The sequence below is a fragment of the Acanthaster planci genome, linkage group LG01 (genome assembly GCF_054643075.1).
Source record: "Acanthaster planci isolate LZ-2023a linkage group LG01, COTS_SCS, whole genome shotgun sequence".
Classification (NCBI taxonomy): Eukaryota; Metazoa; Echinodermata; class Asteroidea; order Valvatida; family Acanthasteridae; genus Acanthaster; species Acanthaster planci.
In genome coordinates, this window is record NC_141777.1 from 38099705 (window position 1) to 38120140 (window position 20436).

Genomic DNA, 20436 nt, shown 5'->3' on the forward strand with positions numbered 1-20436 from the left:
GAGACACTGACAGTCAAAACACATTCATAAATACATGAAACAAAGTACAGTGCACTTATTGGTTTATTATCTCAGTGGCTTTGTGTTCATGTTAAAATGTTAGAACACATTACAAATTCATTTCGTTTTACAACAGCCACCATGTGGCAGGTATCTGAGGCAAGGCCACTCAGGCTGCTGCATTTTGGGAAAATTAGGATCATGCTGAGATATCTTTTGACATTGGCCTTTCCAGTGAAATTATTAATTAATATGATGTATACAATCTGTTGTCCTCTAATAATGCATTAATTACAGTAAGAATACATGCAAAACAGTAATAGGGTTTTACATAGAAACTAAAAGTTGCAACAGGAAAGTGTTAAATTCTTAGTTGTGGCGATCCCAACATAGACTTTGATTGATTAATACCTGATACAAAATTTCTTATTTCAATTTGATCATTTTTTGAAACATCAAATTTAAAGAAGGTTTGTTTTTTTACAAAGATACATTGATGTTGGGACATATAAGGAACAGCTGCAGTTGTGGCAAAACCTTTCAGGAATCATGGCTTTGCAAAACTTTTCTTAAGGTTTGTGGTATTTTTTTTTCACCTAGCTGGAGCAATGAAAGATCTAAGGTGCTCTCCACTGACACATCGCCAGTCTTTATCATCAGGCAAAATACAGCTAATCAAATCATGCCAACTAGGGTTGGGTTATGAGTCACCAAATTTTTCACCAAAAACTCCACCATGGTTTGCACAGGCCTATAAACATGTAAACTGAGGTGAACACTAACAGAAAAAGAGCACTGGGTCCCACAGAACATCTCTGGGAGCCTGTCCGTTTTGAAGTGAGTGCACTTAATTTCTTCAAAGTCTGTAAAACTCGAGACCAAGTCATGCTCAGTTCTTAGGGGTGTGGAACATGTACAGCACAGACTGGTCACCATCACTACGCATGTCCATATACCTTGGCTTATGGCAAACTGGATTTTGTATGGATTCTTCTTTTTCTGTTCAGTTTTTTAAAACCCTATTATACCTAAAAGGGTCATTTCTGGCTTTCCTGCACTCATTTTACGGCAATTTGATCCAATAGTGACCACCCTACCTTATTTGGACAAAAAAGTTTCCCTTGCTATCAAACAAGCTCTATAATACAGATTCAGGACAATTCCCCTGAAAAATTCTTTTCATTTATTTCGGAGGGGAAAAAAATCAGAAAATTTCTGTACAGTGACCGACAATAACACACTGAGCAGTGTGAAAACACGGCCTCCTTTACAAGTTGCCAACTTACCATTTGGATTAAAATAAACTCTACAGTGATTACAGTTGATTTTTGTTTTTAGATTGGTAAAATCTACTCTCTCCTGTATTCTACTTTCTTCAAAAGAAAACTTTAAGAGTTCAAATTGTTAAGTTGTTGCAAAAATTACAGTGTACAAATCATCAGGAACAACCAGATCCAAGGTAAAGGACAAGAACAAACAGGGTGTCTACATAAAAAGTATACCGAGTTAAACATTACATAAATACATAAATATGTCAGATGTACATTGACAGGAATGGTTGCCATGTGGAGGGCACAGCACAAACGTATGAGGTAAGAAGCAAAAACAAAGCAGATTAGATTGATTTAGGTACATTCCCTGTTTTCAAGAATGCAAAGGCATTTGGTATTCTGCACACTTGCACGGTTGAGTCTTGTTAAAAAAATGTGCAAACCTGTCACAGTGCCGATTTCAGTATACTTAACATTGGTCTAGTTTGTTCACCCATCGGTGCCAATTACATCACAAGCTGTATACCACTGCAGAGAGGACATTCTGCCCTTTCTAGAGATATATTTCTCTTTCCCATATATAAAGTAGTTTTACCAAAACAGTAATTTTTATCTCGGTACACTTTATGTGGATACCCTGTCCGTATAGAAAAAAAACCTGGTTAAGTTAAACTACCTGCTGACTGGAAGCAAAACATTTTGTTCCTTACGACATACCACTGTCTGAGTAGACACCATTGGCACTTGTGCAAGTACATGTACATAGTTACCAGTGATATAATCACAGAATTGTGGCACTTTGTAAATGGTCTTCGGCTGGACTTTGTTTAAGGCAGAAGGCTCCTGAAAGCCTGTATTCATACCTGGCTGTTTTATGAAAACTCTAGCCTGGCACCATTTGTAGGCCCTTTAATGTCCAAGTGAAATTAAAGAACTCCTGTTTAGAGTTTGATGTCAACCAGTTTGATGTTCCCATAGTGGGAAGATACTTGCAATGCTATAGACCTGCTGAAGTCAGTAACCTTGTTCAGGCCTAGGGCTGAAACCAGCAATACAGACGACTCTCATTTTACCAGCAACTTATTATATTCGCGGCTAGAGGTTGAAGAAAAATCAGCCTTTGTTTGGTTTTTGATTTTACCTAAGAATTATTCAAAATGTGAATTAGTCTGACTGATTTCAAAGAGGGTTGTATTTTCATTTCATTTATTACTTGGTTGTACATTATTTTCTGGTTTTTTAATAGCTGTGTGGGATTTTAAACACTTTGTGAATAATTCTTTTACTATTGCAACGACAGCCAGCCATAGTTTTTGCAGCCACTTACAGGGAAACGTGACTGTGATGTCAAAAGAGCAGACCCTATAAAACATGTTAAAGAAATGGCCCAGTACTCTGCCACAACTTATCAAACAAGCTCAGCTTTCCGGCCTGGTTGCCATCCCATAATAGAGGGCACGATTGAAAAACAGAGAAATTATTTACTGCCGAGTCTGTCACCTGCATTGAAAAAACCCGAACAAAAACCATAAGATGTGGAACATACAAGCAAAATGAACACATATTCAGATCTACACGTACAATTACACGTCACATGGCAACCAAAATGAAATCTTCATCAAATGGGTTCATCACTTGTGTACTGAATAAAGATGTTATTTTGAATACAAAAGATTAGACTGAAAAGCATAAAGTAAGCAAGCATTTGCAATTCTGTGGATCAAACACAATTCCATACAATATATGAAAAACTATAAGTCGAGGAAAATGCTAAAAATGGACTGCAAAGTTACACTTGTACACATCTGTGGCCCTCATGGTCTGGAGAAGCCAAGCAACCAGACGGACAATCATTTCTTTTAAACACACTGCACCACCACATGTATAAATGAGCAGCCCACGTAGCAGGACACCATCAGAAAATAATTGATATCCACAAAGCTAAGCGAGATTCCATTCACATAACAGTTCTGCAGCTCTCCACGAGTTCAGCTAGAATATTTGCGTGTTCCTCAGGCTCTAAAGATCATGTGAGCTTGTGTGATAACACCAACAGTGAAGAAGAACTGACTAACTCAAGGATAACTATGGATCTAGTGGACTGCGCAGCCACTTTGTGGCTCACTAATACAGAGAAGTGCTCCTAAATGATGCGGGGGCGGGGAGGAGGGGTTTGTCACATTCAGTCCAGCTGAAGTTTTTTTACGACCAGAGGTCCGATTTTCCACTTGATAGAAAAACATGTACATGTACAAATTAAGAAAATGGTCTTAATGCGACCAGTAATCAAATTGTGGGCTTCAGTGACTCAAAGTCCTGTACTATCAATACTTCTACAGCCGAAAGGATTGAATATACACGTGACATCAATAACCTCTGAAATGTTTAAATGCAATCAAATGCATGCATCGGATTATGTATGACAACCATGGTGTTAAAGGTGAGTATTTAACTGAATATTCAAACTTTATTACAGGAGTCTATACAGTTGATAAGGCATTTTTTCCCAAGATATACAGAAATTGCATCATTACTTGACAGTAACAGAACAAGAGTTTGTAAGACACAACATAAGCACGCATGCACAGGGGTGGAATAAGTTCTTATTTGAAGTTTGAAATATCACTATGTCACTAAACTGCGACAACTTGACTCACATGTGGTTAACATGATACAAATATTTAGTGCAATGCAATATTTGTTGAAATTATGACAAATCGTGCCAAGAGAGGGCGCTGTCCTGCCTCTCTAGCAGAGAAGACATGCTGAAACACCAGATACCAAGTACATGTAAGCCTTCGGTATGTTAAGTGTATTGCTCATTTGTCTCGTTGACAGTGCATGTTGAGGTGATATGAAATGAGCACAGCTGAGCTTATAACGGGTCTTGGTACTGTTCTTGGTCTGTGCTGTTTTCAAACACATATTGAATTATACCAGTTGGAGTCTCCAGCAAGCATCCATGCAATGTAAGCTACGGTAACTACATTAATTCCTTTTTGGCACTTTCACATCAGCTGTGACACATGTACATGCATCAAGGGTTTGCTGAAACCAACAGCAGTATTACACAGTACAGCGACGCAGTCAGTCAAGTACTTTTATTTTTGAGCAATAGTTTACAAACGTCAAGAACAACTAACAACAAAGAGTTCTGGGCGCAGGACAAAGTATTCCTCTCGATTCAAGTTGATCTGTAAAATCATCCCACCTACAGAAGTACCATTCACATACATTGAACAATCTTTAAAATTTGGAAGACATGCCTTAAATGATCTCATGTTTCACAATTTACAATTTCCTACTTCACTATTCACTGATACAAATCTTTTAGAGCCAAAAACAAACAGCAAAGGCATCCGAAGGCTTTTTTCTGAATTTTTTACAGACACAAATAGGCAAGTGGCGTAACATACGTTTGTAATGTTGCAGAGGAAAGTAAGATCATAGTGCATAATGTTCCAAGACTTTCAGACCAAGATGGGCCCACTCTCTGTTCAGAGTCCAAAAGAAAAGACGGTGAGATAAACATGAGGTGATAGCAATGTCCCATAAAAAGTGACACTTGAAGACGACCCGTCATTTCATCTTTCTTTTTCTGCTTTTTGCTCCTAAGTAAATGCCGCTCTTGACAAGCTCTTTTCTCATCTGAGAGCAGGATTTTTCTCTTTGTTGTAGACAAGTAACGGCAGCGACATCAGCTACTCCAAGAGCATTTCTGGCAAGAATGGCAAATATGCCTACACATCTGCATGCCACATGGAACTTGTATCAAGTCCTCTTCACCTTAACAAAATAATAACCTCTGCCCTTTACCCTGAAAGGCGGCTGGTGCTCTGATGGTGAGAACCAACCAAGTAAGCTTGCATCCTGTACCTCTCATAAAAATGTGCATGTACCACTCGGAACAATTTTCCCAATCAACAGTCACACCTGTACTTGAAACAAACAAGGAAAAAAAATGTGCAGATTCAAACTAGAGGGCATGATACTGAATGTGATTAAACAATACATACGGTCAGTACGAGGTAACCATGGCATTATGATCTGCAATGCTTTCAAATACTGCAAGACTAGATCAGCATTACATTGCTATTTAATACACGTAATAATTCCCTTTTTAACAGTATGACGATGCTTGGCAGCCTAAATGTACACTTCCACAGCAGCCATTTTGCAGGGTAGCTAACTTTCCCACTGGGATATACATGTATATCAGCATAAACCCTTTTTTGCTAAGACTATCTTTGAACTTGTTTACGAGGCAAGTCACTCGTGCCATTTTTCCGGGATAATTCAGTTTTTTTCCCCCCCTCATACCAGTTGGCAGGCCTCAAGTCCAACCTAAGTTGAGTTCACAGTGCAGCCAATGCTACTGGTAGATCAAAATGTACGACCGACAACAGTCAGGCACATCAGACAACATCTGTGAAAGGGAAAACAAAATACAGCAATTTGTCACTTGCAGTCAACCAGAGAAATTAAACTTGCTCATGGAAGCTCTAGAAACCACAGGCATGAACTCTCCTGTGCCGATATGGGTCTTTTGAGGAAAATCTGTACATGCAAGGCCACGCCTGCTCATGCTGCTAGGCGAACCTTTACTGAACCATGTCCATTTGTGGCACACTGCCGGTGGCCCTGACACATTTCTTCACCCCTGAATCACTAACAGCAAGCAACTAAATATTTAAATTAAAGGACAAATGTACCATGTGGAAAATACGATATCCACACAACCTACATCTGACTGTTTTAAATATGAATCGTGATTTGTAAGGCATCGATAGGCCATCCATCACTCTGCGAGCCCCATCCCTGATGTCACAGCCTGCATTTCCGTCTCAACAGGAAAAGTGTTAATGCACTGACTCGAGAAGATGAAGATCGCTAAAGCTGGGTTGGATTCCAGTTTTTAATATCCCAAAGTAGGGATTGAGGTCCTCTCCTTTGGGAGTAATGCCTTTTCTACACTTTTGTACCTGCAGACGACGGCGTGCTATAGGGTATAGATTTGGTAGAATCTGGCAGGTGATACGGGAGACATTGATTGGTGCATTTCTGCTCATGTAAAGCCTAAATGTACCTTTAACTGGGCGCCGCTAAATCCAAAGCTTTCTTCCTCTCAATGGCATCGAAGTACCACACGGTGATAGCATACCTGAAGGCAGAGATATTAAGCTGATGAAGTTGAGCAGAGAAACTAAGCATACGTTTCACGATTGGTAATCCAATATCTTAAGTCTGCTCCTGGGTACCACAAGTAAAAATCTGCTTTGTGTCGACGTGAGGAGACAAAGATAAGAGCTACACTGTACGTTTGGGGGGAGGGAGTTGAAATTGGCCAGAAAATGATAACGTACATGTACACAGAGGCCAAACCCACGCAGACACATCAGAGAAATCCGCTCAGAAGAACAAGATTGCCGCGAGGCACAGCTGTCTGGTTTCAATGATGATGGGGAGGGCCTTCCCAATGCAGATTCATAATTTGCATTCTCCGCAAATCCTACAAGGTACATGTACCAGTGGGTCGGCCTAGGATTTGTCTCACAATAAGATGCTGAGCTCTGAACACCAACAAGCTTTGATAGATACAAGGAGGTCTTCCTTAGGGTTTCAAAACAAATGCGATACATGTCCATTTGGAAACATGGACATAAAAAGGGCACTCCATTTCAATATTTCCAAGCATTTACTCCAAAGACAGAGCCCTCTTAAATTCTCCCAACCTCACAACTCTGCAGAAATTTACGTGGCAATGGAGTTGGAAGCTTAAATAAGTTGTGACCCTGAAGATGAAGGAAACCATTCTAAAAGTTTCATCTAATTTCAGTCTGCCAGCTAACCATTTTTCTGGAACTTTGAAAACATGGTTAAAAACTACGCTCTTAAATATACAGTACACACTGACAACCTATGCAGGCCAATTTGTGACCCTTCAAATTTACCAAGTACTAGTATTCCCCCCCCCCTCCTTCAAATGTCCAAGGACTGGCGATGAAACCTACCTGGTGCTGAAGGCCGGCATGACTTCATGAGGATTCCTCCGATCTGACCAGAAGAAGATTAATCGGTTGAAGATGGGATCTACACTGGCCATTCTATCCTCACCGCGAGGATACAACCTTAAGGTTCCACCCATGGTCTAAAATTTAAGAAAAAAAATACATCTTATGATTGCTACATGTTCCTAAATTTAATATGAAGGTTGACCTCCATGTCATCACATGTATCCTCTCTAACTCACACATATGTATACTTGTGGGGTATTTCCTTTGTTCATGGACAAAATTTCAAATCACTGCCATTTCAACCAAATTCAGTTTCCTGGGTTGAAATTTCGACCGTATGTCCCTTATATAAAACACTTCAATTTGCGACGGATGAATGGCACTTGAAAATTCCTCCTTTTTGAGTAAATTTGAAATATCCATTTCGTGAAATTCTTGTGGGGTACCACTTTAGTACCCCACAAGGGTCAAAACTGGCCTGTGGGGTACTTTCCATTGTTCCAGTACCCCTTAAGGCACCATGTACAAGCGCTTGGTGCACTGATGCTCAACACATATACATGTACATGTACCAGCAGCTACCAGATGATAAAAGAGTCACCACATACATAAAAAGTACTTTCAGAAATGTCAAATGTTCACACAATAAACAAACTAGAGCAACCTTCCATCATCTGATTCATTTCAAGTCTTGATTAACTTTTGCATCCTATGTTGGCCTTCAGGCAGACAGCTGGCATGTCCGGCTGACCGACCAAAAAGTGTCCTCAAACAAACTTCATTCAAAACTTTGTACATGTATGCTTTAACAACGATTTAATAAATGGCAAACATATTCCATGCATACAGAAATACTGTAATTTACAGGGAAGACAACAGACATATTAAATGAATTTCATCAAACAACACCCATGAATTAAGGATTGGACACCTGTGCTGTGGTTTTATCATTTACACCAATTAAATGAAGTAGGAAGGATTTAAGGATTTTAAGTGGGAAACTACCTATTTGTACTGACACAACGGTATCAATCGTTACTTGGCCGTCTTATAATGAACAAAATGAAGTGATAAGTCTTCAAGATAAACACTTGCTAGACAACAAAGGTATTTTGTTTATGTATTGACTGAAAGAACTGTACATAATAATTAATATCATTTGAATAGTGCTGATAATGTGAAGAATGCACCCAGTACTGCCCCCGGAGTGCGGTTAATTTCAAGAAGATGGAGCTTTTTATCAAATTTATATTCTCCAATAATGACAAAGCTTGTTTCAACGACTAGAAAACACTGTTCAGCATGTTTTGAATACAAAATCTCATCTGTTTTGTTTCGTTTTATTTTTAGAGACAATTTAATCAAGCTGTCACAATTGTTGAAAAACAAGACCAGAAAGTGTGAAACAAGCACTGGAATAACAGCAACTAAAAGTATAAACCTCCAAACAACCAAATATGTCCAATTACAGCAGGATTGAATGGCATGAATGTACACTGTACAGTCTATGTACAAGTACAGGTACAAGAGAACATGTGTAAAAATGGCACAGTACGTGTAACTACAAGTTACTTCAGGATTTCACAGTTTGAAATCCTGAAGTGCACTCTCTAGCTACTCAATATCCAACATGTCCTTGAGTTTCCAAAACTAAATGGTACATTTTGGTTTCATTAGAAAGGCTGCAGCTTTATAAGGGTTTTCAAACATAAACAAATCTTCACTGTCATCCTTTGCTTACATCATACCTTGCGTTGCTTACTTCCCAGGCTTCGGGTCAGCTGCACATGCAGCTTTTGATCAAAGTGTAAGGATTCTGACTGACTGACTACAATGTCAGTGCCCAAAAGAGGGTTGGTAGTTAACTGATTTGTAACGGCCATTGTACCCTCTTCCATCTGACTGATAGCAAAATCTCACATTTCCAACCCTAATGTTATGTTACACAATATGCAAATCTGTTTTAATACTGCTAGACTTTTGTCTCTGATCTGATGACTTCTGAAGCTTCGCTGCTGCCCACCTTCATCAGCAAAACCCCTGAATTTGAACACCTCAACTCATTAGCCCTGTAACAGTCCTCAATACTCCAATTTAGAAATACACACCTGGGGGGCAGAGGGGGGGGGTTAGGGGGTAATGTTCAACAACCCAAAGTACATGTCCATGTGCACAACAGGGACGAATAGATCAGTCGAAAAAGAGTGCACACAGCATAACTGCAGTCACAAGGTCACATCATTTTGTCCTCAATTATCTTTGTTCACGCCGTTCTTGTTGGAGGATTCAACTGAATCGCATGGAAAAGATAACCAGTCTAATTCCATAAGGTCAAAAACCTCAAACATACCGCTTGATTAAAAAGTGAACCCATTAACTGAAGGGGTGTCTTGCATTTTGAGTCAAACCTCATTCAGCTATCGTACCGTACACCCCTTAGAGATTACATGTACATACATTGTGTACACCATGGAAAGGTCATCTTCTGCAGTGTGTCATTCAAAAGCTAAAAACACTATCCGTTTTATGCTTGGACTTAACAGTTTCGTCATTTCTTAGCAGGTGCATGATTTCAATTGGAATCTGTTCTCCTGCTTCCAAGAGCATTTGTCTTTGTTTAGTGCCACTGGCACGGTAAACAATCAAAAAGAGAAATATTCAACTGTTGAGTACAGCAAGCAAATGCTTGAAATGAATCCTGCAAATCTTGCTCAGTTTTGCTCTTATTAATAAATGGTGAATAACAACTTAGCGGCATGTAAATATACACATTGGTATCTGTCCTCAAAAGGTCTTGGACTATGAAATGTTGGTGAACAGTGTACTTGAGAATTCCAACTGTCATTTTCATGTCATGCCAAGTGACGCCCGGCACTGTCCCACAAAACAATCACCTCATGGTGCGTCAATGGTGATCATCTCTGTGCGTTGTTAGGGGTAACTCATTTAATATCTGTGCCGCTTATCTGCGCTTGGATGCGATGGGAATGTTGTGCCAAGTGGTCAGTAAACAATGATGCTCACACAGGGAAAAAAGCTGAGTCACTCAACATGATACATGTATCACTGATCAGATCCATCAGAAATGACAATGCACCATACAGGAAATAGGAACACTGACTGGCATTTACATGTACTCTTGGCTTTCACAATGGTACCAGTTTGCCACTGACAGTTTCTGAACAAAAAATCACATGAAGAATGAGACAAAATACATATATGTTGGTACTAAATAACCCTGGAAGAATAGAATAAGAAAACATGTACCATATTCCACTGGGCATCCTCGGAAAAAATTGGGTGCCAAAATAGTAATTTGAGGAAAATATCAACATTTTGGCATTTGTCTATGTATGATGAACATACACGTATTGTACATGTACAGTACGTGTACATGTAAGCTACAGCACATGTACAAATTTATGTACATACATGTTCATTTAGGCCTACCATGTATACCGGTAAGATTTTCAGAGATTCTGTAAAACACAAACATCATAGTGTATTAGTTAAAATTCAGCTTCACATTTATCCATTCAACAAACCTCTGCTTCTACAAATACATACATTACATGTATACACGTACATCAAAGCACACATGTTCAGTCCACACCATATGTCACATGACTCGATATCAACATGGCAGCATGAACACTATAAGTCTTCACACTCTCCACATTCCCTAGCCTGTGGGTGCATGGTCAATTACATGTATGTACTGGTTCCACAACATTATGCACAGACTTAATTCTCCTAAGTACAGTACCACATTGAATTGATAAAGTCAGCATCAATTGATAAAAACTATGTACACGAACACTGCACAGTCATGAACACACATGTACATGTACATGTAGGCACGCTGCGTGCACAACTTTTTTAATGACTCATCTTTTTTTATTGATGCACTCATCGATGTACATGTACTGTACATGTATCCCAGTCTGTGCCTTGCTAAATCACATTTCAATGAACATGTACATATGTACATCTTTTACATCTACATGTGCATGTGCATACATGTACATGTACCTGTATCATATCCACATGTACATCATACATAAAATGGCAATTACAATTTTAAGACACGAAGCCTTTCATCAAAGTCCTTCTAAAAGTAGAAGCCAGTCCCCACCACTGAAATAGATTTCCTGGAAACTGCACAGCATGGGTACATGTATACAGCATATACGGGTTATATAAACAGTCCAATCCAACCATGATTGGATCGTGTGCTGATGACGGTGGCTTTGGCAAAGAACCTGTGTTTATGAACAAGTCTCCCAAACCAGGATGCAATGTAAACCAAACAGCGTGCTGAATCTGAAAGGTCCAAAGGGGAGGGGAATTCAGAAAAATCGTGTTGACGTAAGCAGCGACCTTTGACATCTAACTGGGCCCCCATCCTTCAATAATCCACTGGTAGGCTTTGGAGGGTTTGCAGGATTGAAATAAAAGGCACAACCAAGCCACCATCAGTTACGGTAGCATGGGATTCAATGCGCCCTTGGAGGTTAACGCATACACAGAATGCACTGCTGGCTTCTTGCAAAGTTGACGGATGGAAATATTATTGGGAGGTTCTTAAGAAAAATGCTTTGGTTATTAAGGGGCCACGTCAAAAAAGCAGTCTACTGCTTGTGTGACATAGGTCAAATACCCTTGACAGGTTGTCTGGTTTCTGGTAACAAATGTAATTCCACACACGTAATTCTGCTGCGCTGGTGTTACATGACAACTTAGGCTCCTTTTATTAACATTTGCACAACTTCGATTTCATGTCACAGAAGGCCAAGATTTTAAGCAGAAATACAGACTTTCAGGGGGAAGAACACATTTTGAAAGGCAAGGCTCCAAAAAGAAAGCACCTGTGGACAGGGCAATGATTCAGAGTTTAAAAAATGCTTTTGCTTAGCCTTACAGGTTTGTGCACTACCTGTACATGTGGTACAAGTTTTACCAATGAGAGACACATGGGCAGTCAGTCATTAAGGTACCGGTACTTGCAGCAAGAAAACAACATTTAGGGCCCTACATGCGCATACATGTACGTAAGAACGTTCAGGAGATTGGAGGGGAGTGGACTCCCCCCCCCCCCCATTTTTGACTAGTGGGGTTAAGGGGATACCGGTAGGTCAAAGGATCATCCAAGACTTTGCAATGAACACCTGCCCCCCCTCCCCGGCCACATACCGGTACATGGATGTTGTCAATACAGAACGTGACAAGTTTTATCTGCCGACTGCATTTACATGTAAACCATCTCATTGTCAGCTCAACAATCTCCAATCAATGCCCTCATTCACTGCTTAAAAACACCCTGATCTTTCAAATACAAGTAATACAGTACAGCCTGGTATGAACAGAATTGGACAGAAGGCAAAATGAGGTAACAGTACGGTGAGGGAAGTAAAAGCAATTTCATGATTCATCATTATTTAATGGCAGCATCACGTATGTTGCTAAGCACCTCGGTGCATCCTTTATTAAGCACTTACTACTACTTATTAACCCTTCACTGCATACCAGTACATTGTACATGTAGCTACTGTAATGCTGGTGTACATAAACAAGCAAAAGAGGGATTTCACATTAGCGCCGTCTGCGCATATCTGCATCGAAACCGAGGCTCTCTGTGTTGAACTTCGTTGCGCGCGCCCGCAGAGTCCACACAGTACATGGAGTATCCGGTTCGTAAGTGTGACACCACTTTATTTTAAACCACGCCCACTGCACAAGATACAGGACCATCGCAGGTACGTTAGTTCGCGGTCAATTGTCGTTATTTTTTCTTTTGATTTTACGTGTCGAGTCATCCTGAACGACTCTTCCACAAAAAATTGCAGCCTGAAAAGTCTGAATTTAACACACCGTTATGTATTTTGTGTCTTGACTCCTTACTTTCAATCGTTTGATCGTATTAAGAACTGAAGCTGACACATACAGCCTCGTTTTCAAACGTCGAAGTGCGCAGATCGACGCTAAAAGTGTCGTATTGGGATCCCTCTGTGCTATGAAATAAACTCCTGAATTCTTCAGTCTCCACTATATGCCTACAGTCACACATCCACAATGAACAGTGTCCTGTGGCATCACCTTCTCCCCAGATCTGTCTGGTGTCTGCGCTCGTCAGTAAATTCAATGCATGATTCACCAAGGTTAAAGCCATCTAGTCTGAAATCCCCCGAGCCTTCCTCTATTTCAACTATCCTATTTTCGCAGACTTAACATGCTGTGAGGCATTCCACACTCAATTTGCTTATGGAATTTGGGGAGTCTTGTCAGGTACAATTATCAGATGGAAACAAATGACCACAGATGACAAATGACATACCACACAAATGTCTATTCAGTTAGAATGTACAGATTATTTTATATGTAATACATGTATTTACTTTTTTAATTGCAGAACAAAAAATTTGGCCTTTTTTCATTTTGTCATTTGCCTAGCAAAACAGTAATTTCCATCTTCAGAATTACATGTAAGACAATGAAACATTCTTCACCCCTTTTTCATTTACAAGCTCCCAGAAAAGAAAACAGACAGAGCATCGCAGAAAAGAAAAACAAATGAAAGACCAATTGAGGCATGATTTTCAATGAAACAAAGGGGGGGGGGAATAAATGTACAAATCATTTGCATTTGGCTTCAATTCAGCGGTCATGACTCCCAAATGTCACAGGTGAATGAAAGGTGAACCCAAATCGTACCAATGTTGGAACACATGCATGTGTCAGCACCAGCAAATTACAATGGAATGAGGGGCCCACACTGAACATACATGTACATACATGAACATGTACTAATACAATGTATATCAGTCTATCAGTACAAATACGGTACATGTACATGTACATGATGTGTACTACATTGTACCGTGTACTACATTGTACCGGTAGCTATCACTAATTCTTTTTTAAGGAGTGCCCAGAGACATTTCCTGAAACCTGTTTTTAAAGAGGTAAATTCCATATTTCTTCACAGGATGTCGCTTGGATGACTGGATAGAAAACGGCCAATAATATGTATCGGTATGTAGCATCGGAAATTTACATCAGGGTGAGACTTACATGTATCCTTATTAACATCTTGGTGCAAAATTTGCAAGAACTCTATTAATATGTGTGTACCTGTTGCAGGCATTTCAGCAGGAAACCCATCCAAATCCTTCCAAATCCTCCACTACAATCAACTACATGTTATGTACATGTATGTACCAGTATTTGTACAGTGAGTTTCAAGGGGCCTGACACTCTACATAAAGAAAGTTTTATAATGGTTGATCTCTTCCTCAATCCTACAAAACCTTCCTAAACATCAATGGATCTTGGGGGATTTGGAGTGAGTTTTGGATTCAAGATGTCACTGTCAAAACTAAAGGCACTGATTCTAATACACACATACACTTCTGAGGTTACCAACCATGTACATGTAATTATCCCAACCAAAGAGTCCAAGTCATGCATAAGATCATTGTAATTAATGTTTGGATTCCTCCTGACATGCCAAGTGACTATAACGCTGCAGCATATGACAGCAACGTAGGGTGTTACAAGCAACGGTGCCAAGTTCTGCCAGCTTGCCATCAAGACAGTGAGCTCTGAATTGGGTTTAGGAATGCACTCGCCAAGAAATAATGCATATGGTAATGTATATGTCATCGCTTCGTTTGGTGCTGATTTCCAAATGTCAGGCTAGAGCTTCCATTAAGCATGCCACAAGGGACTTATCAAAATATCTTGCCGAGGTCAAAATCACAGATGTTTCATCAGCTTCACACCACATGTACTTTAGTTGTAAATTTTCTGAATTTGCAAACTCGTCTTCAACATCAGAGGCCTCTCCGATCCTTTAGCTGCCAGCACATACCAGTGCATACCAGCTGCAGCTCGAAATTCCGGATCCAAAGCTGAACCTTAGGCTTAGTAATACATTACTTTTGTGGTTCCCCATCACCAACAACAGCTAAAGAACCAAATTACTGTGTGAAAACTACTTCAGTGTTATCAAAATGCTCAGTATACCGGTTGCTGTAAAACAATGGATATTGCACTGCTGTTTTGAAAATGGTGTCACTGAAACAAACAGTGTCCTCCTGACCATTAACCGCACACTTTTGAAACGTGAAATCATCACGTCATACACAACGATGAAAAATCCATGACTCCAACTGGCCTGGACTGTCAGAGCTTAACACATTCACCTACTGGAGTACTAAACTCGGCAAGAGAAATCTACATGTACCATCCAACTGAATAATTAGAAGTCAGAATTACTTACTTCAACTAAGCTTTAGGCTAAATGTACTAACCAAATACTGACAATTGGTTCTTTCTAGATCACAAATACTGAAAAAGATATCTTCACGACATCACACAGACAAGTTACATGATTACAGCTTCTCTGTACTAAGAGTGGACTACTACACGTAGTATTTGAGAAATTACTTTATTCCAATGAGGAAAATATCCAGAAATCATTTTACAGAATTCTTTAAATTCTCCAGACCAATATGCAGACATTGTGCAGGGTAACAATTTTTTTTTAAATCAAGTTCTTTCAGCATAATTGCTTAAAACAGGATCATACATGTACACAGTACATGTACTGAAAACACCCGGCACAGTAAGTGGATCCATCAATGGCAGTTCACACCTCCAAGAGAAACAAGTCAAAAATTTGATACAAAGGACTAGGTCAAACTCTTCCAAGAACCATTAATCTAGGCAAACCATAAAAGCACCGACCAAAAACACACAGATTTTCTGTGGAAATGAAACAACACTTTTCTCTTGAACTGGTACAGTGTTTGGCTGGGGGAAAATGGGACTGTCCCATTGACGATGGGGAAGTCCCTTTGACAGTGGTTTTGCAGAGAAGAAAGGATGTAATAATTTGCTTGCGTTCTAACGTAATTCTGCAATAAACTGTTGTCTCGCATTCCATAATAACGGTTCAAAAGCTTTAAGGGTCACTCTCTGGAATGTTAATGAACTCATGTGATAATCTAACAAGAAATTTCTCTTATAACTCAAACTTAAATATATTTGGTCAATGCCTGCCAATTTGTTAACATTAGGACTTCACATTTCTTACAAATGACTTTTGAAAATAAGGTGACCAAAATTACAAAAGTGTCTGTGGGAATTAAAGTACAAATTCCAATCAAATAACTGATGTTTATCAGTTGTGCTGTTTACAGGATTGGGAAGGTTCTTCAGGGTGGGTGGGCCATGCACCATCTCATAACTAAAGACGGCCAATTCTCATATTGTCTTTTGCATCTAAAACCATGGCAATCAATACACAACCTACCTTTGAGTCCCAGTCCTTGTTGAGGTAATAGATGCAAGTTACACATCGGCCGTCTTCATTGGGATTGTCAACATGCTTAACATAATGGGCTCCTCCACCAGGATAGCAAGCCACCATTGCCTGTAAATCAAACGACACCACAAAGACACATGTAACTCTTGCCCTTCAGTATTTTTCAAAGAAGCAGTTTTTCTATCCCCTATGAACAGGGGTGTAAGTTAGCTCTGACATTGTTGCCTGAGATTTCAGAATTTCTTCTCATGCAAAGTGAAAATTGTCATTAATGTTGGAGGGTGGATGGCTCTATTGCCGGTCTTCCAAGGACACTCTATTTATACCTACTGGAAACTTCAGAATAACCTTTTGAGAAACAAAAGAGGACAGCTGTCATTAAAATAAGAATGCTTTGAACTTCTGAAACTGTGTTGATGTTACTGTACAGATATTCCATTTGGCTTCAAATGAAACAAGTTTGAACATACAAAACATCGATGTCAGAGTTTAATAACATATATCAATGTATGTCCCCGACTCTGCATCAAATCTGCAGCCGATGATTGGATGAAAGATTTATGACCCTGTCATTACTCTCTCATGGTGCTACCTGTCAAAAAGAACACTGCCAGACTAGTGTTCAGGGTTTGCCTATAACAAGACTCAGGGAGATTCATTGGAAGATTCCTTTTTGTTGGGGTTATGACTAATAATTAAACTATATGAACGCATATACATATGCCCAAAAGACTACATTTGCTGCAAGATGCATTTGGAGTACAACAAGTGAAGAATGAAGCAAGTGAGGAGAGCATGTAGATCTGACCTACAATCCAACCTAACGATATCCATGCTTCAGAAGGAAAGAACTAAACTATTCATGCAGCACATGTCCAGTTTGTAACCCGCTGTACTTTTTCAACAGCACTGACAAGCAAAAATTACAAAGCAACGTTTTCAAATGTTGGTTTAAGGATTTTAAAAGCCTCTGTTCATCTCTAGCTAACACCATTTTGGAATAATTCTGAAATATGATCTACATGTATGTACTGTGCATTTAAACAAGTACACCAACATGTACAACGTGCTCATCCATGACTCGTTTACTCAATTACTGTGTTGAATTTTTTTTATTCAATGGCAAAGCAGTGCCTTCAGCATATTAAGGCACAAAAGGGTTTAATTGTCAAAATATGGGGCAAAAACAAAGACTAACCTACAACGTAAAAAAAGATGAAATACAACATAGAGATGTTTTAAAGATTAATACTTTGGTTTTGACAATCGAAAGACAGAATGCTGGTTTCCTTATAAATTCATTTAAAAACATGTAAATAATTAGCCACACCCATCATAGTCAGAACAGCCAATGGGCCTCGAGCTGGACAAAGAGAGGGCACTCTTTTCTCAGCAGTGGTGGCTCCTTTGGTCAGAGCTGAACATTGCTGGTTCACGAATGAATAGGAAATGCAAGCATCATTGCTACCAACAAATAGAATACTGCTGACCAACACGGCTCTTTTCAACCAATGAGGAGGCATTTCTGCTCGAAGCGGATAGGAAAACGATAGTGCGGTTGATAAAAACCACCAAAAATTTAATGTACCGGTACGAACCCAAAACTAGCCGATCAATTAATTAAAACTGTAACTTGAAAAGAAACTCTCACAATACATTTTTAAAAAAGGACTGGCAAATTTATGGGCCTAAAAAAGAAAAGTACAGCTTTACAGACTGTAGGAAATTTTAGGCACTGTGGAAAAGTGCTCGAACAAGTTTCCTAAAAAGAATTTTTGTAGACCAGCTGCAATTTGTTCAAAATACACATCCAGCTGTTTCTGAATTATTGAGCTGTTTGTGAATCTTGCATTCTGCTACTACAGTACATGTACATGTATCTTTTCAATTGGCTTGTCATCCATCTGAAGCAACCAAAACTTAATCTAAGCACAGATGATAAATTTTACAATTTGGGAAAGCACAACAATGTTTGATATAATTATAGGTTACCTACATGTAGTGATGTCTGAACAGATCTGCATATTTCATTAAAATGCGGAATTAATTCATTTGTTTTTCCTTTAAGCGCACGGGCAATTCTACCGCTTTTTGATTTTCCCACCCCTTTTGCACCAAACCACACAGCGACCTTTGGCCCCGAGCGCATGCAAGCTTCAAGAAGCATGTCTACGTGCCAAACCAAGCATTGGCTGGTCTATTTTGGACCGAAAGCCGGTCCCAGCAGTAAGTGATTCATCCACAGCACTGCTGCAAACAGAATTCAGTTCTTGAACTCTGCTCTTCAACCGTACCCACAAATGAGCCATGGACACTGTGCAGACATTAAAGTTGTCAAAGCTCAAAGGTGCACAGGACCCAAAGGTGCATAGGAGCATACTAAAGGCCCCGGAGGACCTTCAACCTTCCACAACTTTGTCACCTTTTGTCAAAACACCCTTTTCATGCAGCAATCCAATAGCTTGTTAATTTGTTATTTGAATTCACATACAATTTCTACAGCTTCATGTTCATGGAATTCTTTGAAATGCATAATTTATTCTTCCCCTTATGTTTAAGTCATTATTGGTAATTTTTGTCCACTATTTGAGCACATCATTAAGGTGGATCTTGTGTCTTATTAATTTCCTGCACTGTTATTGGCACATTTTAACATAACTGTGTTCATGGAAATGTTCATGCAAAGTGTAAAATGCTGGAAGTACATACGCCCTGTTGCACCTCTTCTGAAACACTTTAATGCCTGTCAACGACCACTCACAGAGCAAAGGTTAATGAACATGTTATCTTTCAAATGAAGCTACCGGTAGCATCATTTATCCGAGTGAAATGTAGAACCATTTATTTACCTTGAAATTGTATAAAAATTTGAAGTCGTGAAGAGAACACTGGTAAAAATAAAATGGTGTTTACAAATATTGGACCATAAAAATGTAATCTTCTTGTGTTTGCATGAAAAACAAATTAGGGTGGGTAAAGCCTTTTCTAAACTTTGTCTTTTGCTATAAATTTTCTCACAGGAAATATTCAGGTGAGATTATAAATACTTCATATTTTTTAGTAAGAGAGTAGCAGTTTATTCCATTTGCTTACTACTTCTCATTAAGACTATATTCACTAGCGGAGTGGTTAAGGAATGTCTGATTCTGGAAAACAGGTGAATGTGGGAACCAACGATGCATCAACAAGCCACTTTCAAGCCTGTAGTAGCCTAAACAGATAAAATGAAAATAAAAATATTCAAAGTATACAGATTGGCATGTACAACAGATGGATTTGAGCAAACACCACAAGGTTTTAAATTTTAGTGACTTTTTCATTAAAAGATACAGGTTTGTTGTGATTTTTTTGAAACACAGGTAATCTTTGTTTGGCCTGAAATTCGACAGCTGGCAAATTGTTAGGTTGCTCCTAGCAGCAGAGTACATTGAACATGCATCTGACACTACAGTTTGTCAACTCTAGGATATGTAAACATCTCATACCACAGTGACGAGTGCATGTATGGATACTTGCGGATTATGTTGTCAATAACATCCAAGTGCTAGAACTACTGACTGCTCCCACTTGACTTCCGGGCTCTGGCCTCGGAATTAGTTGGGAAAAAGCGGCTAAAATGCTCACATAAATCTCCCATGAGCTTCTTTTTGTCATGTTGAGCATAACTGGTACGCACAAATGTGGAGTAAGACAAGAAAAGAGAGCTCCTAACCTAGTCGGAAATAGAGGAAAGATAAGAGTAAATGTCTCTCTGTGAGGATACTTACGTTGTACATAAAGTTTTTAAAGTGTCTAATGTCTTTGTAGACATCAAACTCCCACA

General features: G+C 39.3%; 1 protein-coding gene across 1 annotated transcript in view; it reads right to left on the reverse strand.

Annotated features, from left to right (window-relative positions):
• Positions 1-45: 45 nt before the first annotated feature.
• The window catches only part of LOC110980554 (prolyl hydroxylase EGLN3-like), a 37783-nt gene continuing 17392 nt past the window's right edge, over positions 46-20436 (reverse strand). The window contains exons 2-5 of the mRNA XM_022237363.2: positions 16602-16721; positions 7283-7419; positions 6358-6432; positions 46-5697 (exon numbers count right to left, since the gene is read on the reverse strand). Coding sequence (XP_022093055.2) covers positions 6360-6432; positions 7283-7419; positions 16602-16721 — 330 coding nt within the window. The 3' untranslated portion in view covers positions 46-5697; positions 6358-6359. The remainder of the gene's footprint in view (positions 5698-6357; positions 6433-7282; positions 7420-16601; positions 16722-20436) is intronic.